We start from the raw sequence: 23,387 nt of genomic DNA, 5'->3' as shown, positions 1-23,387 counted from the left end.
CTCCTACTCCTCTGTTTCCTGAGAAAATAATTAGTGAAAAGGGAAAGAGCCGAAAGGAGGTGATGCATCTTGAAAGCCAGGCTATTTCAGTCACAAAGACGACTTCAGGAAAAAATTTTCACCAGTTCCCTATTCTTTACTCGAATTGACATCCCTTTGAGAAACGTTTTCTCTCTCTCTCTCTCTCTCTCTCTCTCTCTCTCTCTCTCTCTCTCTCTCTCTCTCTCTCTCTCTCGATGTTATAGAATTTATTGGTTGTTCTTGAGAAATTCTGATTACGAAACTTACCGTACTTTGTATTTCGGAGACCCTTTACGAAACTTACCGTACTTTGTATTTCGGAGACCCTTTTTTTTTTCAATTCTCAACAGTGCCTTAGGTCGTAAGGTTTATTTCTGCACCTTACTCGGTCCTCATATTTTTCATACCCGTCATCTGTCGTGGAGCTTTTTAGAAATTAAATCTTAAAAAGAAAAAACTGCTGCACCTTCGGAAATAGATTATATTAATTCTCTGTATAGACCTTCCTATCTCCTTGCTTTGCCATTAGCGAATGTGATCTGTTGTTGAAGTTCATAATTCATTTTCGCTTCTTTGGAGAGAGAGAGAGAGAGAGAGAGAGAGAGAGAGAGAGAGAGAGAGAGAGAGAGAGAGAGAGGCTCTTTCCTTCGCCGTACAACCGAGGATGTGAGTAATCTTCGATTAAAATTCATATATGCATGACTTGTGTAAGACTTTGATTAGCCTGATCATTTTTAATAGAAGGTTCCAAAGTTGACTGTGTATCGCTTCTATATCATTTCTACCATGAAGTTTTCTCCGTTTTTGTGCATGAAAATCAAATCAGAGTGAGAAGGCAAACTTTTAATAGATTTATAAAAGCAAAATTTGGTTAACAGGTAAAAGTCTTGAGATTAAATGACATGAAATATATAAGAACCATAAAACTGTGTGCTTGTCAGATAATATTTATGATAAGAATAGAAATAATAAAGTTTGATTTCCCAAAGGATAATATTGATTACAGTAAATCCCGTCAGTTGGAAACTGCACTTTCGAAGATGGCAAAAGGCTGCATGAAATAAATGAAACTATTTTCACTAGTTATTTGTATTGCACAAAATGTGTCATTCCTCCTTGTTCATTCCCTTCGAAGCTTAACTGTTATGAATGAAGTTTCAAATAAATGAGACCATTCCATTTTACATTATATCTGTCAGTATGTGCATTCTGTTTAAAATTATGAGTTGATTGTGATATTTTCCATTTTTATTACCGATAAATCTGTCAATATGTGCAATCCATTTTACATTATGAGTTGATTGCTACATTTCCCTTTTTTAATATTGATATGTCTGTCAGTGTGTGCATTCCATTTTATATTATGAGTTGATTGTTACATTTCTCCTTTTTATTATTGATCCATCTGTCAATATATACATATATCTGCATTTATTCAAGCAGACCTTACAACCTGATTTCATCAATTTAGCCGATGAATGAGTTTCCCAAGGTAGTCTCTTGCGTGAGTTTTGATCGCAGAAGATTCTCGATGTCTGTAAATAAAACATTCCTCTTTTTTTTATAGAGTTTGACAACTTGAATAACGGAAATAAGACATATCTTTTATGTTGTTTCTTTTCCTCTTCCAGTGAAAAGAATTGTTGCTGCACTCCCCTGGTAATGAAAATAGAAAGATATAGATCGCTTGTGACAGTTAACATCAGGGGAGAGAGAGAGAGAGAGAGAGAGAGAGAGAGATGGTGGAGCTTCTATTTTTTAAAAATGTATAAAAAACTCGAATTCTTTTTCTCCCTATCTAGACCACATTCACTCATGTTAGAAAACCCTATACGAAGATAACTTAATTTTCTGCTCTCTCTCTCTCTCTCTCTCTCTCTCTCTCTCTCTCTCTCTCTCTCTCTCTCTCTCTCTCTCTCTCAGTTTAGCTATTTGTAGTTAGACGAGGTTCCAAAAAAAGTTATTGTACTTCTTAAAAGCACTTGAAGTCATCAGAACTTTGGTAAAGTAGTAAGTATATGTCAGTTAAAATTCTGTTTCCAAGTCGATAAGACTAACCGTATACACATACATTTATATGAAAATATATTCACACATTATCTCAGGTTTACGCCAGAAGATACAAATAGCTTGTGACTGGTAAATCAGAAGAGAGAGAGAGAGAGAGAGAGAGAGAGAGAGAGAGAGAGAGAGAGAGAGAGAGAGAGAGAGAGAGAGGGTGGTTGTGGTGACTCTATTTTTTAAAAATGTATAGAAAAAACTTGAACATATCGCCCCATCTGAACCACATTCTTTCATGTTTAAAAAAAGTATCTAAATAACTTTATTTCTCTCTCTCTCTCTCTCTCTCTCTCTCTCTCTCTCTCTCTCTCTCTCTCTCTCTCTCTCTCTCTCTCACAAGCTATTTGTAGTTGAGATAGTAGGGTCTAAAAAAAACTATTTTATTTGTTAAAAATACCAGAATAGGTCCTCAGAACTTAGATTAGTATGTGTGATATATACAATCATACAGTATTTTTCCTTTAAAGTTCATTTTCTAAACCGATGAGCCTAGCAGTATACGTATACATTTGAATAAAATACATACCCACTATCTTTGATTTAGACCCGATTCACCGCGTAACATTTTGAATGAAGTAACGAAGCTGCTGTTTGTTTGATAAACGTATTTCATGAGAATTTCATCCGGCGTTTCATTGCGGAAGTACCTCGTAATGGAATGGAACCGTTCCTATGTCAAGTAAATTGATGAGGCGTTTCATAACACTAAGAGAGACACATTTTCCCGTGGTTTTTGTTAGCGCCTAGATTTAATTTGGAATGAGAAATGCCCAGCATATCAGTGGAAATGAACTCAGTCTGAAAAGTAAAAACCTTTCTCATTTGCCGCTCATTCGTGAAAATGAAGTTTGTTAGGTCGACTTTTTTCATAACAATTTCTTTATAACTAGGCTGGAGGCCGTTCGTACCGCATCTGTTCGCCTGTGTTGGTATCAGGGCAACAATTTGTTGAGACAGATGGCTAACAAAAACTCTAAAATTATAGGCATTTTTATATAAGATTTTTACGTTCTCATTGCTCTGAAGTGGAATATTCCACCGCTTCTTACGATTGCGAAATAGAATAAAAGAGGTAGGATAGAAAAACGGAGGTAAACGAGTAGTTAAAAGAAAGGGATGCAAAAAGATCTGTTTTTGTGACTTCGTTGCAAGGCCATTTCCACCTGTTCACGTTTTCTGTTATACGAATCAGCCTGCATTAATGTTCATAATAGATATGCGCTGGATAATCACAGTTATCTATATGGTACACTCTGCACAGTCATACAGTTGGCCTAAGTTCCTAATCCACATGATCAGTCATTTCCAAGGCAAATAGAGAGACGTTTTAGCAAGGAAGAATGAGAGGAGGTAAGTGTAGTTGAGGGAGGGTTCGAGGCTGAAAGGAAGGGAAGGCGAGTGTTGAGAACAAGTACCTGTGTATTTATAAACCCTCCTCATGAATCACGGGTTGACACCTGCGGAATTTCTTACCTCATTTCTGCGGACAGGCTGAAGCCCCGCTTGTCGTCATCCGAAAGAAGGACACAGAACGACTGTGATTAGTATATGTCATGTCGGAATCATAATTATGCAGAGCAGTAATCTTCAGGTATGCGAACATATTTATTTCTTCTTTAGCACCTGTCTCCCATAAAAAAAAAAAAGAGCGTTAACAGAGACGGAAAAATTAATGGTAAAGAGAAGGAAGAATCTGCACAGAGAGAAGAGAAACAGTTTTTTGTCGTTTATCGAGGAGGAGACTGGCATTTTCATTCTTAGCTTTGGCGTTCAAGCCATTTCCCCCGCCATTTTCTGTAAAGCAGCGATTATGTTCGGTTGCCTTTTTTATGTTTCTCCTCTGAGGTCAAGACTTTAATTCTGATGGGATTTAGAAAAGAATTTCATCTATGTAAAACAAAATATTTTACGTATTGATGTGTACCGCTGTAATTGATTGGATTAAATATAAGTTTAAGATATTTTTATATATGTATATTATATATGTGTGTGTAGCTAAAAATGTCCCGGGTTTATTCTTAATGTGGCTTTTTTACCTTAATGAAACAGTATTGAATCCGATGCGAAGAGTTCTGATGATGAATAGAATCACTTTCCACTAGTCTACGGCCATCTGATATGATGCGCTGAGCTACAAAGACATGCTCAATACGAAAAGTATCTTAACTGATGTAATTGTATATTTGAAATGTGACAAATTCCTGCAGGTTGAGTAAAAATGCTGGATTAACTAAAAGTGGAAACTTATGTACTCTTGCATTTCAATTCAGTATGGAGGAATTAAACCATATTAACTGAAATTCTTTGAAACTAAAATTTACAAAATTCGTTGATCTATACTATTTTTTAAAAATGGCACCTGTTACAGTTCTCATTTTAAATTAATGTTTTGGAAACTGTAAGAGATATGACTGTAAAACCTAGACAAAAAGAGTTACACGTGTCCCAATAGGTCACCCATTTTTCATGCAGCAACATAAAATCTACGGTCAGGGTACCCATTATTTCAATTATGGCTTTAGTTCAGAGCCAGACTGTCATTTAATTTTATTACATAAATACAGTAAATATGGAAGGGACGACCTTGCAAACCTCAAAGGACCTCCTCAAGTTTGCCGTATTTTCTGACCAGTTTACAGCTAGTTATATTGAACGAGAAGATGGTGGTACATACTGACACACACACAAACTCTCTTTGATTTATAAATATACGAGTATATATATATATATATATATATATATATATATATATATATATATATATATATATATATATATATATATACACACATATATACACACAAACATATATATATAGTTACAGACTCTTGACTTTACAGCCTTCATAGGTTCGTAGCAGATATAGGCAAAAGGGCTGCCCAGTTCAATATTAGAGCTGACACGAGTGTTTATGACTTCATAAACTATTTTTCATCCAAGCAGACCTCATTATCAGATGGTAATGGCCGTGATAAAAACAGGGCAAGCATGAGGGGTAATGATGGTTTGCAAAATTTTACCTGTTATTAGTTTAAATTAGATAATAAATTAATATTGAGGAAAAGAAAACGATTACACTGCAACATCTTGAACAGACAAAGTAAATACACTGGTACACAACCAGCTGCCACTCGGCAATAGTTACAAGTTACTTTACAATAAAGATATTCACTTTAGTGTAAGAGATAAGTTCGCGTAAACAGATTCCTTAACCTAAAACACATAAATGACGAAGTTACTCGCCGAGGAATATTTAACGTTAGGAAGTTCTGCACTTTTGTAAACAAGAGTACCAGCCAAAATGCATCAATGGGCTCACTAAAATTCATGCAGAGTATGGAAGCATTCACCTCTCTGCTGAACATTTTCAACTCATTACTGTCAGTTAGATATAACTTAGGCCTATCTTCAAGTCGAACTCCCATATTGCCATTGTGGAAGTGTCGTCTTAGAACTCGTAGGGATTGGCCATCCACCAAACTACAAACAAGTTCAACCCTTCATGGTCCAGAGGGACGAAGCGATGACCTAGCGGAACTACTCTGAGAAGAGCCGAGTATCGAGTGTCCCTCAGTGTCACGCAGTTAAAGGAATAGTCCTATGAAGGTTGAAACATAATAGCAGGGTGAGGCCAATTCAACTTCAGAGGGTCTTGGTCCTTCCCAGCGATTTCAATCTAGCGAGCCTTTATCAAGCTGGGACTGGAATGTCTTTCCAATTTCCAGAACCTCCTCTTTTCACCTCTAAACAACCACCTCTCACTACGGAAGATTTCTCGGGGGCGGGGCGGGGGGGACCTCAGTCCTGGTTTTCCACAGCTAGCTCCTCGAGAAAATATAAGGTAGCAGTGCTACAACGCCATCTATTAATCAGATTGTACACTTTGGACCAAATGATACTTAATGTAAATTTCATTGTGGTAAGGTCTGTGTTCAGTAAAATTGTCTATCTAAATTATCTATCTACGTGTAAAGATACGTGACTCGACATTTTATCCACAAATAATTTTACGTTTAAAAAAGCGGCGAGGTTTGTTGAGCTGCATATATATATATATATATATATATATATATATATATATATATATATATATATATATATATATATATATATATATACATATATATATATATATATATATATATATATATATATATATGTGTGTGTATGTGTGTGTGTGTGTGTGTAGTTAAATAATGAAAAAATGCATGTAAAGATACAAAATTGAAACGTCTTTATGTAACATTAAAAGAATTTTCTCATTGTTTTATGTAACTACAAGTATGGTTCTGGTATAAGCTTTAAAATTTACAGTATTCTTAAATATTATTCTGTGTCTAAAATGGAGACCAAATGCGATACCCCTTTTGTCAATCTTAATGGTCTACATTGATTAATAATTAGTCGTTTTTCTTGTCGAGTAGTAGTCCTAATAATTACAGAATTAATAAAAGTGTTTTCGAGATTTTTCTCTTATCAAGTCTTCTTTTATATTAATTCATTATGCTGTGGGATTTAACCAACGTTATTCTATTTTTCCAAGGAAATGTAAAAAAAAGGAAAACACACAACAATTTTAGACGGATTTTCTATGTGCAGTTCTTATGCAGTAACAAAAAAAAAAAGATAATAATTATCATTGTATATGATTCTCGTTTTTCCTTAGTTTTTGACGACTGATTTTTTTTTTGTCCTCCACAGAGCGTCCTGCAACAGCAGGCCGTGAGGTTTCAGGAGCAGGGCGACCTGCTTGCTAGCCTCAATGAATACTCCGGCCAAGGGTCTATGATGAAGAAGCAAGGTGTCTCCGGAGAGTCTTGCTTCCAAAATAAGACTGCTGAGAAGATCCACATCCAGAGATTCGATAAAGACTTCAGGTGAGTCTCTCTCTCTCTCTCTCTCTCTCTCTCTCTCTCTCTCTCTCTCTCTCTCTCTACTCTTTTATCTCTCTCTCTCTCTCTCTCTCTCTCTCTCTGTCTCTCTCTCTCTCTCTCTCTCCCCCCTAGGTACTCGAGATTTTATCTCTCTCTCTCTCTCTCTCTCTCTCTCTCTCTCTCTCTCTCTCTCTCTCTCTAGGAACTCGAGATTTTATCTCTCTCTCTCTCTCTCTCTCTCTCTCTCTCTCTCTCTCTCTCTCTCTCTCTCTCTCTCTCTCTCTCTCTCTCTCTCTCAGTGGAGGTAAGTAAACAAGATCATCAAGAAAGGTAAGAAATTGCAGTCATAAGATTTCAAGAACGGATGAAGAGATACCTTGAGAAGAATTAAAAATGGTTGTGGTGGGGATAGTGATGTTGGAGGTGGTGGTGGTGGTGGAGGGAATTTAATCTTGAAAGCAATGGAGACTTTTGGGGAAAGAATGCATATTATGATGAAACCCCAAAGAGCAGAAATGTATATTTCCAAGGGAAATCATTCCTTGTGTTCGCTCGCTCGCGCATGCGAATTTCTCCGTGTTTGGTCTTTTTGTAACATTTTGAATAGGAAGAGCACACACTGCGCTTTCGAAAGAGACTTTCTCTCTATAACTCTCATGAGGTAGCGGGTTCGTAAAATGCGTTCAGAATGGGTTCGTTCATTGCTTCTTCCCTTTTCTAAATAGGATTTTTTTCCTCGTTATTTGGAGGCAAAAGGAGAAAAAATAGTAACGCTCGTTTCTGAAGTCATAAATTTCACAATTGAATTATATAAAGCAAAAAACAAGTCTGCTAAAAAAGTGTTAATGACTCCTCTGTATTGGGTTGCATAGTAAATCATTAATTCATATCATTGCATATCATGAATTAAAAAGAATTAATGACTCTTCTGTATTGATTTGCATAGTAATTTATTCACTAACGTCATTGCATACCTGGAATTAAAAAGTATTAAAGACTCTTCTTTATTCACTTGCATAGTAGATTATTCATTCATGTGATTGCATATCATGAATCAGTAGCCGAGGAGACAGTCAAAGCTTGTGTAGAAGTTAAGAGGTTCCAGAAAGTGTGTGTGTGTGTGTGTGTGTGTAAATGTTAAGAGGAATAAAAAAAGTATGTGTTGATTTTAAAAGGAGACAGATAGCGTGTGTATATGTTAAGAGGATACAAACAGTGTGTGTAGATATTAAGAGGAACAGATAAAGTCCATTTAAATGTTAACAGGAACAAAGTGTCTGTAGATGTTAAGACGGAAGAGACATTGTGTGTAGATGTTAAGAGGAACAGACAAAGTGTGTGGAGATGTTAAGAGGAACAGACAAAGTGTATAAATGTTAAGAGGAACAAAGTGTATGTAGATGTTAAGAGGAACAGACAAAGTGTGTATGTGTAGATGTTAAGAGGAACAAAGTGTGGGTAGGTGTTAAGAGGAACAGACAGTGTGTGTAGATGTTAAGAGATACAGGCAAAGTATGTGTAGACGTTAAGAGGTACAGACAAAGTGTGTGTAGATGTTAAGAGGTACAGACAAAGTGTGTGTGTAGATGTTAAAGAGGAACAAAGTGTGTGTAGATGTTAAGAGGAGACAGACAAAGATTGTGTTGATGTTAAGAGGAACAGAAAAAGTGTGTGTATAGATGTTAAGTGGAGACTGACAAAGTGTGTGTCGATGTTGAGAAGAACAGAGAAAGTGCGAGTAAATATTAAGAGGAACAGCCAAAGTATGTGTAGATGTTAAGACGAATAAACAAAGTGTGTATAGATGTTAAGAAGAGAAGTGCATGTTGATGTTAAGAAGAACAAAGTGTATGTAGATGTTAACAGGAACAGAAAAGGGTGTGTATAGATGTTAAGTGGAGACGGACAAAGTGTGTGGAGATGTTGAGAGGAACAGACAAATTGTGTGTAGATGTTAAGAGGAACAAAGTGTGTGTAGATGTTAAGAGGAACAAAGTATGTGTAGATTTTAAGAGGAGACAGATAAAGTGTGTATAGATGTTAAGAGAACAAAGTTGTGTAGATGTTAAAAGGAGACAGGTAAAGTGTGTAGATGTTAAGCGGAAGAGACAGTTTGTGTAGATGTTAAAAGGAACAAAGTGTGTGTAGATGTTAAGAGGAACAAAGTGTGTATAGATGTTAAGAGGAACAGACAGTGTGTGTAGATGTTAAAAGGAACAGACAAAGTGTGTGTGAATGTTAAGAGGTACATAGTATGTGTAGATGTTAAGTGGAATAGACAAATTGTATGTAAATGTTAAGAGAAGACAGATAAAGAGTGTGAAGATCTTAAGAGGAACAGAAAAAGTGGAGACTGACCAAGTGTTTGTACAGTAGATGTTAAGATGTGTGTACAGTTGTTAAGAGGGACAGAAAAAGTGTGTGTATAGATGTTAAGTGGAGACTGACAAGGTGTGTGTAGATGTTAAGAGGAACAGACAGACAGAGTATGTAAATGGTAAGAGGAGCAGACAAAGTGAGTGTAGATGTTTAGAGGATCAGACAAAGAGTGTGTAGATGTTAAGAGAAACAGACAAAGAGTGTGTAGATGTTAAGAGAAACAGACAAAGAGTGTGTAGATGTTAAGAGGAACACACAAAGTCTGCGTAGATGTTAAGAGGAATACTGTGAGTAGATGTTAAGAGGAACAGACAAAGAGTGTGTAGATTTTAAGAGGATCAGACAAAGAGTAAGTAGATGTTAAGAGAAACAGACAAAGAGTGTGTAGATGTTAAGAGGAACAGACAAAGAGTAAGTAGATTTTAAGAGGATCAGACAAAGAGAGACTGTAGATGTTTGTAAGAGAAACAGAAACAAAGAGTGTGTAGATGTTAAGAGAACAGACAAAGTCTGTGTAGATTTTAAGAGGAAAAGACAAAGTAAGTAGATGTTAAGAGAAACAGACAAAGAGTGTGTAGATGTTAAGAGGAACAGACAAAGTCTGTGTAGATGTTAAGGAACAAACAGACAAAGAGTGTGTAAATTAAGAGAAACAGACAAAGTCTGTGTAGATGTTAAGAGAAACAGACAAAGAGTGTGTAGATGTTAAGAGGAACAGACAAAGTCTGTGTAGATGTTAAGAGAAACAGACAAAGAGTGTGTAGATGTTAAGAGAAACAGACAAAGTCTGTGTAGATGTTAAGAGAAACAGACAAAGAGTGTGTAGATGTTAAGAGGAACAGACAAAGTCTGTGTAGATGTTAAGAGGAATAGACAAAGAGTGTGTATATCTTAAGAGGAACAGACAAAGAGCGTGAAGATGTTAAGAGGCACGAACAAAGAGTGTGTAGATGTTAAGAGGAACAGATAAAGTGTTTGTAGCTGGTAAGAGGAACAGACAAAGTGTGTGTAGATGTTAAGAGGAGGCAGACTAAATGTGCGTATAATGAGAGTAAAACATGGCTACCCATATGTCAAGAGGTGTGGTTGGCTCGCCTGACATTCGCTCTTTTATGGCACACGAGGCGCCTCGTTAAAGAAATGTTCCTCGGTAAAACCTGAAGGTAAATGGGATGACCATCACAAGGGAAATGATTTGTTGACACGATCTGCCTTAGAATTTTCAACTCTTCTTGTTTTTGTTTTTGATTATGAGCAACATTCCTTGTGGCACTGAAGGTTTCTGATCATATATATATATATATATATATATATATATATATATATATATATATATATATATATATATATATATATATATATATATATATATATAATCAATAAGCTACAAACGTCCTTTAATATCAATTCGCTCTACCTCAGAAATAATATATTTTCATATATGTTACTGAAGGGAATTTTTTAGTTGATAATAAGTTCGTCGTCCCGTGGGCTCGAACCAGTTCGAGCCCACGGGACGACGAACTTATTATCAACTAAAATTCTAAAATCCCTATATTATTTCCGAGGTAACATATATGGATATTAAAAACGTTTGTAGCTTATGATTATTATGAATCACAGTGATGTGGTAGAAAGAATTGATATTAATATATTATATATATATATATGATATATATATATGTGTGTATGTGTTTGTGTGTGTGTGTGTGTGTGTGTGTGTGTATCTGTATATATATGTATATATATGTATATACACACTTATTTACATACAGCATATATATCTTACTACTCGTGTTGAACTTCAGTGAGACGGAATGTTTTAGAATCTGGAATCTAAACCATCCCGTCTCGGCTACTTGGAAATCTTAGCTTAATGATAAATAATATTGCCAAGACTAGGAAGAACATTCTTTATTGTACGATCTTTGGAGGTATAAAACCTCATCATCAGGCTGAAAAAACCAACAAGGATGAGAATCAATAAAATTACAATAAAATGAATTGTCATAATAAATCTTCAGCAAAAATACTAACGAAATATATAAAATGAACAAGTAAATACAAACTAAAAGGGTGAGACGTAAAATAACGAAAAATTAAAAACACAAACATAAAAATATGAAAATAAAACTAAGGTGAAATGTAAACAAACTACCACTCACAAAGTAAAATATTTAACGACCTAATTGAGTACTTACTATGAAATTACACGATAGCTAGTTGAATACCAGACGAGTTGTTGTTCAATTCCGGCTTCATCTTTTTAATAGTCAGCGACTCTGAAATTAAAAGGTCAGTCTATTTGAACAAAAAGACAGTACCCGAAAATCCAGGTCAGTGAAAGGATGGTCCTGTGCTAAACTGTGTTCTCTAATGGCAGAAAAGGGTGGTTTGGAAAGGGGAAACCTAGTTCTAATAGAAAGACCTCTTGTGTTCCAAAATTCTGTGTCTGAGCCAGCGGGAACTGGATCCCACGTATCGCAGACCACACTGCGAACAAGTGAACAAGTAAACGACACAGGAATTAAGGTCCACAGGCAGAGTAGGCTTCTCTCTCAAAAGTGATCTTATTGTAAAAGGATTACAGAAAACAAACCGGAAACTAATTTGAGGGAAACAATGCTTAAGTATTTCTTGTAACTTTTTTCGGACCATATAGCTACTATGACCAAGGTAAGGCAATTTAATGTACTTTACATCTTTACTAGCAGTACTGTACACCGGTAAATTATATAATCAAATAGATGGAGTAGCTATGGGAAATTCCCTTGGACCTGTATATCCGGATTGCTTCATGGGTTATTATGAAAGGATTTGGATGTCTGAATGCCCTAGTGCTTTCAAACCTTTGTATTACCGTAGGTATGTAGATAATACTTTCCTTGTGTTTAAGGAATTATCACATGCTGATTTGTTTTTTGAATATTTTAATTCTCGTCACCCTAACATTTCTTTTACTTGTGAGACGGAACAGGATAATAAGTTGTCATTTTTAGATGTACAGGTATACAGAAATAGTGGCAAATTTGAGACCTCTGTTTATAGGAAAAGTACTTTTACTGGCTTGGGATTGAATTACCTCAGTTTTTCATAAAAGTTGTATAAGATGAACTCAATACGCACTTTGATAAATAGAGCCTACAATGTTTGTTGTGATTTTAATTTTTTTCATCGAGATATAGTCTTCCTCCTGAATTATTTTTCTGAAAACTCATATCCCATTTTTGTATTTTACAAAGTTCTGAAAAATTTTTTAAATGAAAAGTTTTGTCCCAGACCGGTGTACAATACTGCTAGTAAAGATGTAAAGTACATTAAATTGCCTTACCTTGGTCATAGTAGCTATATGGTCCGAAAAAAGTTACAAGAAATACTTAAGCATTGTTTCCCTCAAATTAGTTTCCGGTTTGTTTTCTGTAATCCTTTGACAATAAGATCACTTTTGAGAGAAGCCTACTGTGCCTGTGGACCTTAATTCCTGTGTCGTTTACTTGTTCACTTGTTCGCAGTGTGGTCTGCGATACGTGGGATCCAGTTCCCGCTGGCTCAGACAGAATTTTGGAACACAGAGGTCTTTCTATTAGAACTAGGTTTCCCCTTTCCAAACCACCCTTTTCTGCCATTAGAGTACACAGTTTAGCACAGGACCATCCTTTCACTGACCTGGTTTTTCGGGTACTGTCTTGTTGTTCAAATAGACTGGACCTTTTAATTTCAGTCACTGACTATTAAAAAGATGAAGCCGGAATTGAACAACAACTCGTTTGGTATTCAACTAGCTATCGTGTAATTTCATAGTAGGTACTCAATTAGGTCGTTAAATATTTTACTTTGTGAGTGGTAGTTTGTTTACATTTCACCTTAGTTTTATTTTCATATTTTTATGTTTGTGTTTTTAATTTTTCGTTATTTTACGTCTCACCCTTTTAGTTTGTATTTACTTGTTCATTTTATATATTTCGTTAGTATTTTTGCTGAAGATTTATTATGACAATTCATTTTATTGTAATTTTATTGATTCTCATCCTTGTCGGTTTTTTCAGCCTGATGATGAGGTTTTATACCTCAAAGCTCGTACAATAAAGAATGTTCTTCCTAGTCTTGGCAATAATTTATCTTCCTATATATATATATAATATATATTTATCATTATATATATATATATATATATATATATATATATATATATATATATATATATATATATAATATATATATATATATATATATATATATATATATATATATAATTTACTGATCACTTTTTAACAGATACGTATATAATTGAATTAACCACAGTGCCCTCTTAACTACTCGAATTCTACACACTTTTTGGATACCCTTGTCACTACAAAGGCTTAGATCCAAATGCAAGAATATGAAGAATTATTCTTGTGTCCGTAGCAGCATTCGAAGTAAAATCCAAAGCCATGTCCATTATGGTTTTTAAACTATATAAATTTTGACTATGTACTGTAGATGGGCCGTGCTCGTCGTTCATGTTTTGAGAAACCGGTAAATCAGGAACTTTTGCCGAGTGGTTACATGCGAAGTTGCTGAGTCTAGCGGTAGAGTAAGAGGCCATGCTGAGTTAGTACTGTAGTCGAATTCAAGCATTTTATCAAAATGTCTCTAGTTTTTCACAATCTTTTATTTTTACAGTCTTACACACACGTAACTCAGCTCATTTTTAGACTGTCAGAACGCTCGGGAACTATATATTTCAGTTTTTATTTTGTTACCTTTTAGACAACAGGACGAAAATTATCATCTGTTCTGTTTATATCTTACAACATTCAGTCATTAATTCTCTCTCTCTCTCTCTCTCTCTCTCTCTCTCTCTCTCTCTCTCTCTCTCTCTCTCTCTCTCAAAATATTTTTATCATTTCGTAAGTGCGTATTTCTGTATTGGGATTTCCAATATTGCTGTGTATATTTTTCCTCAGCTGTTGAATTATTTTTTTCTTTTCTTGTGTGGAAACTGGTTATTGGAGCGAAATGTTGCACGGGATGATGACGGTTGTATTTAACATATGGATACTTGATTGAAAGTGTCTCAGTACAGAATACAAATTTGTTTTTTATTATACGTTGTTTCGATTGCTGATGTTTTTAACATTATCTTTTATACTTATCAAAGATTTTAGAAGTGAAAGATAGGATTCGTGCTGATAAACAGAATGGCTGCCATGCTTCCAGGTAATTTATTCATAATTATAGAGGTATAAGAAGAACAATTAATAGGATATGGGTCTTTTATGTAAATATTCATGTGTTTGTGTTTATATTTTTTTTATACAACCATGCTGTAATTAGGAAATACATATTTGCGATCAAATTATTTTATTCAGCAAGAGCTCAAAATCAGTTACCTTGTATGTATTCTTTATTCTTTAGTTAACAGTAAAAAATCCAAACATTTATGCGTGCAGCCTGATGTTAATTAGGCTGCATCCGAAGCATGATATGGGCAATTCCACCGATATCAATCGATCTATGTACTGACGTTGATTAACTCTCCTCTGTAATGCTTGAATTGTTCATGAAACTCGTATCTTTCTTTCGCATACCAATATGAGAGTCAGGGCTGGCAGTGAGTGGTGGATAGATTGACTCTCTCTCTCTCTCTCTCTCTCTCTCTCTCTCTCTCTCTCTCTCTCTCTCTCTCTCTCTCTCTCTCTCTCGCAATGCCTGAAGGGAAATAAAGATTGTATAGGCCAACGGACAAGTGCCGTATATTAATTGTGGTTAGTGAGAGATGGAATGTTGTTAACGGCGAATGGAGAAGGTTGTTTGTAAGTCGTAACACCAAATAAATTACCTATATTATCAGGGGCTAAAGTTCTCCCTGGGAGCGGATTGTTTACTAGCATCAGAACCGAAACGTAGATACAATGGAATTGAAAAGGAATGAAACGGTAAATAGAACCTTTGCTAGAATATTGATTACTGTATGTGCACAGTAATAACTCTTTAGAGAACTTGTATATTTGTTGATTGCTTCTGTGTGCAACGCTTGATTTGAAATAAATGAAATATGGTTGGCATTTTATCAGAATTTATATTGATTTCTTAAGGTGAATTATAAATAGATTCAGCCCTTCTTATCTTTAAACCGGTGCGTAAACCTGAGTGCTCTGAGACATAAGGAAGTGTGAAGATTTTAAGGAGAGAGGAGGGGTAACAATTGGGTTCTTTTTTTCAATGTTGAAGGGCGAAGGCAAGTCCCTTTGCGCCTATTGTTTTAACGCAAGTTGCCACAAGTGATTAAAATGCCGACAATTTATGAGCAAAGTTTTTGATGAGTTTGTCCGAGATTATTCGAAAATCACCCAAGTTTAAATAGGATCAGAGATAGAAGAGGTCGGTTTTTATGTTCCGTTACGTAATATTCCTCTAAGGAGCGGTATATGGATACGGAACCCAGAGACTGATCATTCTTTTCGAGGATATTTCATATAAATGATGATATTTCATACTTCGCTAGAATTATTTGAGCTGGGCGTGTTCACTATTGGTGCTCTTTGGGATAATGAGAGAAATTTTAACACTAATGTGATTATGCATAGATACTTTTGAGCTATACATGCAAGCGTGCACAATGTTTATATATATATATATATATATATATATATATATATATATATATATATATATATATATATATATATATATATATATATATATATATATATATATATATATATATATATATATATATATATATATATAAATATATATATATATATATATATATATATATATATATATATATATATATATACTGTATATATACATATACTGGTTTATCAGTTAGATATATGTATGCATATGTATGTATATATATGGTTTTATTATGTTGAATAGCTATTCTTGGCAAGATACAATTAAAGTTTATTACTAATTCATCTGAAATCTGCGTTTAACTACTGTAATCTTATCGGACTATAAATGTATTTTTATTTATTTTACGAGTTCATATAGTAAATATAGAGGTAAAAATAGCAATAAATAGTATTTCTCTGGCTGCAACTGTAATTGATCTACAAAAACTTTTTTCTGTTTTTTTTTTTCTTTCTACTCGATTTGTTATTTTCCATTTTTATGTTTCATATATCTGGAATGAAGGTACTTTAGGGGAGAGGTGTTTGTGCGACGAGGAAATATTGAAATATCGCTTTTGCTTTCATTTGACCTTCTATTACGGTTTCAGGTGATGGAGAGTACTCCTGTTTGTGTCGTCAAATGTTTACCTTTTTTTAAGGCTGAATGGAGTTTTACCAATATTCGTTCACCACGTCCCAAGTGCCTTTCACACGCGTTATAGCGGTATACTTTCTCTCTCTCTCTCTCTCTCTCTCTCTCTCTCTCTCTCTCTCTCTCTCTCTCTCTCTCTCTTCTTCTCTCTATCTTCTTCTTCGTTTTAACGTGCTTTTATACCCATTTTTATATGGGGTAAGCACGGTGCCTTCATTGAAGGACTTTGATTTGGCGGTGGGGTAGGCCGTAACCTCGACCGGCTGCCCTGCCTGACATCGCTTAGACCCCGGTAACGAATGTGTACATGTATTACCAAAACCCCCGCTCCCTTTCTCCCAGCAGCACGAGGAGAACTGGGTGGGTAGTCCGACAGTTCGAGACGTGTGAGGTGTCTGTTATGTTTTTAGAAGATGTTGGAGTGGCTTTGTTTTATGTGTGTATTAGTCTGTAACATCCATTTGCTTTCAGCAAACCTATCCGTTGATTACATACGTAATCCCGGGATGTCTACACGGATAGCAAAGTTTCCGCCTCTGACTGGTCGGCTGCGGGGATTGAACCCTCGCCACAGGCTTCTATGAAGTCTGTGGTTGCCACTCTACCAACCAAGCCATCGAGGCTCTTTCTCTCTCTCTCTCTCTCTCTCTCTCTCTCTCTCTATATATATATATATATATATATATATATATATATATATATATATATATATAGTTTGCGCTTTCACTTGCATAGATTTGCTTCGACGCTATACAGCACTGAGCTTTTCCGCGTGTTTTATCGCTTGATTTTACAGTTTTGTTGATTTATTTTAAGTTATCTTTAGAAATGATTAAATATTACTGATAATTAGAATACTTCTAATTTAATTTTCATGTACAACAGTCCTACAGTAACAGTATTTTGTCTCGTTGTATTTTCATATATTCCATTTCCTTTATTTACGTTGTGTCCACACAATCCAGCCAGTGGTTATCGTTAAGAATAGTATTGCTTCGTAACTTATACAGTCTTCTTTCATAATGTTGTAGGCGTTTTAATTGCATGTACTATGAAGGGCGCGAAGGCTAACACAAGTCCTAGTAACGCGTCCTTGTTCGAGGCATCAGAGGGACTGTCAGAAGGATGACAGTGAAGAGAGGTCGAACACCTCTCAGCACTCCATTCAATGTAACCTCGACCCCAGGTAAGGCCAAAATGAGACTTCCAATAACACAGGAAAAAATGTGTTTGCGTATAGAACGAGTTCAAGTTAAAAATATGTACAGTAATTCTTAATTCTGACAGCCCAGAAGAGGGATTTAAAAAAAAAAAAGTTTTCATTTTCAGCAAGAATCATGGGGAAACGAGTACGGTATATGCATCTGGCTGAATATTTTTAATGCAAGAACTCGGTGCAGGTCTCTCTGAAAATATATCAGAAACAGGTGTGAACAGTACGTTATACGTATTATTTTGTAATGAGAGTAGCAAAAATTTGATACGAAAGCGATTATGGTAGTTATAATGTTTGATATCCTAGAGCAACCAATATGTAATTCTACTTCTTATTCGACTTTCATGTAAGTGGAATAGGATTTTTGTAAAATTGTACATTATTTATATATATATATATATATATATATATATATATATATATATATATATATATATATATATATATATATATATATATATATATATATATATATATATATATATATATATATAATATATACACACATACGTATGCATATGCATATACAGTATATATGTATATATGTATATATATATATATATATATATATATATATATATATATATATATATATACTATATATATATATATATAAATTTCTGACTCACATCAGGATCAAACCCAGGTCTTTCAATTGAAAGGCAAGGGCGCTGCCCACTGGGCCATACAAGTCATAAAAGAAGTTGGAACCTGAGTGCCACTGCACACAAGGAATTACCTGGGCAAGCTAACTGCCTGCATACCAGCATTTTTTGGGTCATTGCTGAGTCAGGAAGTTGGGGAAAACACGCTGGTATGCAAGCAGTTAGCTTGCCCAGGTAATTCCTTGTGTGTAGCGGCACTCAGGTTCCACCTTCTTTTATGACTTGCGTGGCCTAGTGGGCAGCACCCTCGCCTTTCAATTGAAAGACCTGGGTTCGATTGTGATGTGAGTCAGAAATTTATTTCTGTTCCACACGTGATTGTGTGTTGATTTTATATATATATATATATATATATATATATATATATATATATATATATATATATATATATATATATATATATATATATACACACACCAAATTTTTGGTAAAACAGAATTCGATGTTAGTAAAGAATCCCCATAAAAAGTAAAGAATAGCGATATATTTCAGAAACAACTGATTATCTCTTCGACTAGGTAATGGATAAAAGGATACAAGTCGATATATATATATATATATATATATATATATATATATATATATATATATATATATATATATATATATATATATATATATATGTACACATAACATTCAGGGTAGAAAATATACAAATTTACAGTTCAGGAGCATATCGCTTGACGATAGCATTGTAAAAGTTTGTCCAATATTTTGATCATCAGTATTCATAACTCCTCTAGGAGTACTACTCCATAGTTTTCCAATAAATGGAACAGAAGATATCGGGTACTGGACAGTTTGGTATTGTCATCCAAAGGAGTCAAGGGTCAATGATGAAAGTGGAAATGCTTTACCGAAATAAAGCTGTAGTATTTTTCCAACTGTTACTATATTGTTTTTTGTACTACAAAAGAGTTCGCCACCTGAAAACCCGCCACAAAGAATTTTCTCTTCCAATAATTTCAGGGAAAGTCCTGTAAACAAAAATTTGTTTTTTTTATCCTCATATATTTGATTTTTGAGCGATAGAGTGCGTTATGAATTCTTAGTCACCTTTTTAATTGGATGTTTGTTCTACTCGATTACATTGCCAGGAGAATAAGCAGAAAGTTGTAGAAACTGGTAATTAACTGGATACAAATTCGAGTTAAATATAACAAACAGGAAATCAATGTTTCTGAAATAATGCTAAGCAAATATGAAATAGATATAAAACAAAACTTAAAAATTAAGTTGTGCGGTAATCCTGCTATGAAGCTGAATACCTCCTAAACCAAAATTATCGATTGGCTGAACTACTGTACTACCTCTCCATGACGCACTTTGCGTGAGTATCACCAAGGAAACATAATCCAGTAAAAATTAGAATAAGAAAAGTGAGTTGAATAGATCCTCTCGTTTTAAAGTGGAACTAAAGATACAAGAAAAGTCAGCTCTGAGAGCGGTTTCTGTTCAAATAACAAGTCGTACGAGACATCTGGGAATTAATGACGTCAGAGCGTGCACTCATGCTTGATCGAAGAAATTAAACACTGTGACTACTCCCTTCATAAAAAGTCTGCTGAATTGCGACATTAAAAGTGATTTTCACGATGTCTGCGAAGTTTTTTTTTTTTCAAAAGCCTCTCCGTATTTACAACCATCTATATACCATCCGTAAAGTACTGTATTAATAATTATATATATATATATATATATATATATATATATATATATATATATATATATATATATATATATATGTAGGCCCAAAAACACTATTTAAAACGTTGAAACCATTTTCGATATCCACTGGGAATATGGAAGCCCTTAAGGTGTGGCCTGAAACGTCGTCGCCAGCTCGGGATAGAGATTCCCTCAAGATGGATCTGGTCCCTTCTTGGGTCATCCCAGAAAATGGGAACCCCTATTTCTCTATTCGGCGTCAGTGACCCAGGCAGTTACCAGCATCTTTCTTTTGACAGACGCCAGATAGCCCCAAGTACATATATTTCTGATATGTCTCTCTCCCTCTCTCCGAAGTGTAACGTACTGATCTTTTTGCTCTCTTTCTCGATCTCTGATTTTAATGAGCGAACTCCCGATGATTTGGGATATAAAAAGTTCAGAAAGAAGCAAACCCTGTTTCTTTGAAATCGTTGTGTTTACATGCGTCAGTATGTGCATACTGAAGTGAATAATATAATTTTAATGAAAGGGTCTACAGTAGGGTTTACAGCAAAATGTCTGAGAATAGAAATAAGGTTTTAGTATAAAGCGCTTGAATGCAAGAAAGGAATCCTTCTTGTGTTTACAGATAGTAAAACCTTTTTAATGAAAGGGTTAACTAGAGCTTTTATATAGGTAAGCTTGAATGCAAGAAAGGAATCCTTAGACCCTTAAACGGTTAACTAGGAATAACTGTTAAAAGTATGGTAGAGCTAAGAAATCTATACAGTGTTTTAGATTGTGCGAGATGTCATTTAGAAAAAGTTCACCTCACTCAAGATAAGAGGTACGTAGTATAGTAATAAGTAATGCCTCAAATACAGTCTTAGGCAGCCTTAATTTTCGAATAACTCCTATTTTCACTTCGCTAACGACCTTGGCAGTGAAACCTAGCCATGTCGATATCTGACGTCTTTGTAATAAGCCTTATTACATGTTGTGTATATTTTGGTAAAGATTATTTCTTACGTCATTCTGATATATAGAAAGTGTGAGATTTTTAAGCGGAACAGAAAATTGCGGGCAAAAAACGCAAATAAAAGTAAAACTAACGTACTTAAATATTTTTGGGCAATTGATGTATATTTCGTAAGGTATCAGTCCTCTCTTGGACCATTCCCCATTTTTTTCGAGTCGCACTGAATAAATATCTATTTTATAACTTTACTAATTCATGTCCTCTCTTTTTGTCAATTATGGCCCTCTTTATTCTTTTAAGCATGCTGTACAAGTTAATTTGCCCTTTTGACTTGCTCCATACGAATGTTTGATATATTGTTTTTATTATGAATAATGCAGCTCAGCTCACCTGATTCTGTGGAACAATTTAATTTTCTTCTATCTTAGTTTTAGTCAATATACATTTATGACTACAGTAAAGCCATTAATCTGATGTCGATTAGATTATAGTTGGCAAATAGCTCTTCATCTTTTTTACTTTGGGTTTTTTATGTTTCATAAACTGTTGGTCCAGTTTAATTTATGTGCCCTACTATTCTAGGTAAATTGATTACTACTAGATAATACGTCAGACTACTCCCTTGCACAGTCACTCAAAATCACTGAAGGCCTTCGTTCATCTGGAAAGTTCAAAAGAAAAAGAGTTCGGATCACTTAGTCTGATATTTTCCCCATGGTGTAGTAATTACAAAGCATTTGATCTGGGTACATAATCTAGCGAGCAATTTGTATTTAAGAAAAATGCCGGTCACAGGATTCTGAAGTTAAATATTCTGTAATGATATAACCCTATGTAACGTTCTGTACCAAATACGTCTTGTGATTTAGAGTTTTGCAAGTGCGTACAGCATATGAACATGCTATATGCTTTGAGTAATCTCTAAATTACCAAGTAAATAATCCATTTAGTTAGGTAAGGGACGTAGCACGAAATACAATGAAATTTCCCGTCAGTGTTGAATGGCAACTTAATGAGCAGTGTTTCATTTCCTCTGTATGATAGCATAGGTCGTATAATATTAGGCGTAGCATTTGATCTGCAAGAAATGTTTCACATTCAGTCATGGTGATAAATTGATAAATACTAAGTATAACGTTACAGTAATAGCCTACTTGTGCCTTAGATGCATTTTTATCCCTCATGATTACCTGCAGTGAAAGTTAATACTAGTTGACCCAGCCCAAGGAATCCCATTTGTGAGGTAAAAGGTTTAGGGCGCAGGATAATTCGTTGGTAGACAAGAATCGGAACAGTATAAGATTTAGGAAGTTGGGCAGCTAGAAGGAAAGAGAGCAAATAGAACGGACGAAGAATCAAGGTTGTAAAGCAAAGCTGCTAAAGACGAAGAGGCAGAGAAAAAATAAAACTTGTTCGGCCTACGGTGTTGACCCACTATAAATTGTACTACCTCTTAACACGTCTGGTTGGAGTACAGTAGATTATGCCTATCTTTGCCCAGGCTGGTCTATGCACTGAAGCGGCCAGTAAGTGTGGTACGGAGGCCTGTTGTGGACCTTGGGACCCTGACCCCTTGACCAACCAACAGAGACTACAAGACTTATGGTTCTCTGTGCATGAGGTCATTTACAAATCAGACGACGAATTTTGGAAGTTGCTGTTTTTGAGAAAATTATTTCCGTCTAGGCTCAGAGCTTTATCCGTTAAATTGTTCTCTTTTCTTTGGCTTTATTTCTTTCTATTTTCGTATTTGGAATTTTAGGGAGATCTTCATGAACTGAAGATAAATAGTGGTTTGAGAAAATTGTCATCAGTGAAAACGTGAGACTGATTGTATTCGTTAGTCTCTTGGTTTGAGCTATGGTTATTTCGTTCTTTGTCCCTTACAAATGAAACTCTCCAGAGTCATCGCTCTTGCGTATTCAGGGTGCGTTTTCGTCATTGAGGTCGCCATACGGAGAATTGCTTTGTATCAGCGGTGGATTGGAAACGATTAACGCTCATAATAACCGAAAACTGTTTTGAGGACATGGATTCGTGAAGAGACATTTCTGCGAATAATACGAGATAGTGTTTTTCTTATCTACTGGTATTACTGAGAGGTGCACATATTGTTGTATAGCTCTCAGTGTTTGAAGTGATTGTATTTTGGACCAAACGATACTTAATGTAATTATGATTGTGCTACTAAGATTTGTGGTCAGTTAAATTATCTAACAATCTATCTATGTATCCATGCATCAAATATATATTTTTTTTCATGGAATCAAGGACCATTGATG

At 35.0% G+C, this 23,387-nt stretch overlaps 1 protein-coding gene across 1 annotated transcript in view; it reads left to right on the top strand.

Moving 5' to 3' along the window:
• LOC136834696 (cGMP-dependent protein kinase, isozyme 1-like) overlaps positions 1–23,387 on the top strand; it is a 495,388-nt gene that overhangs the window by 396,778 nt on the left and 75,223 nt on the right. Inside the window, exon 3 of the mRNA XM_067097281.1 lies at positions 6,784–6,959. Within this exon, the coding sequence (XP_066953382.1) occupies positions 6,784–6,959 (176 nt within the window). The remainder of the gene's footprint in view (positions 1–6,783; positions 6,960–23,387) is intronic.

This window comes from Macrobrachium rosenbergii, chromosome 4 (assembly GCF_040412425.1).
Source record: "Macrobrachium rosenbergii isolate ZJJX-2024 chromosome 4, ASM4041242v1, whole genome shotgun sequence".
Taxonomy (NCBI): domain Eukaryota; kingdom Metazoa; phylum Arthropoda; class Malacostraca; order Decapoda; family Palaemonidae; genus Macrobrachium; species Macrobrachium rosenbergii.
This window is presented reverse-complemented; position numbering and strand designations above follow the sequence as displayed.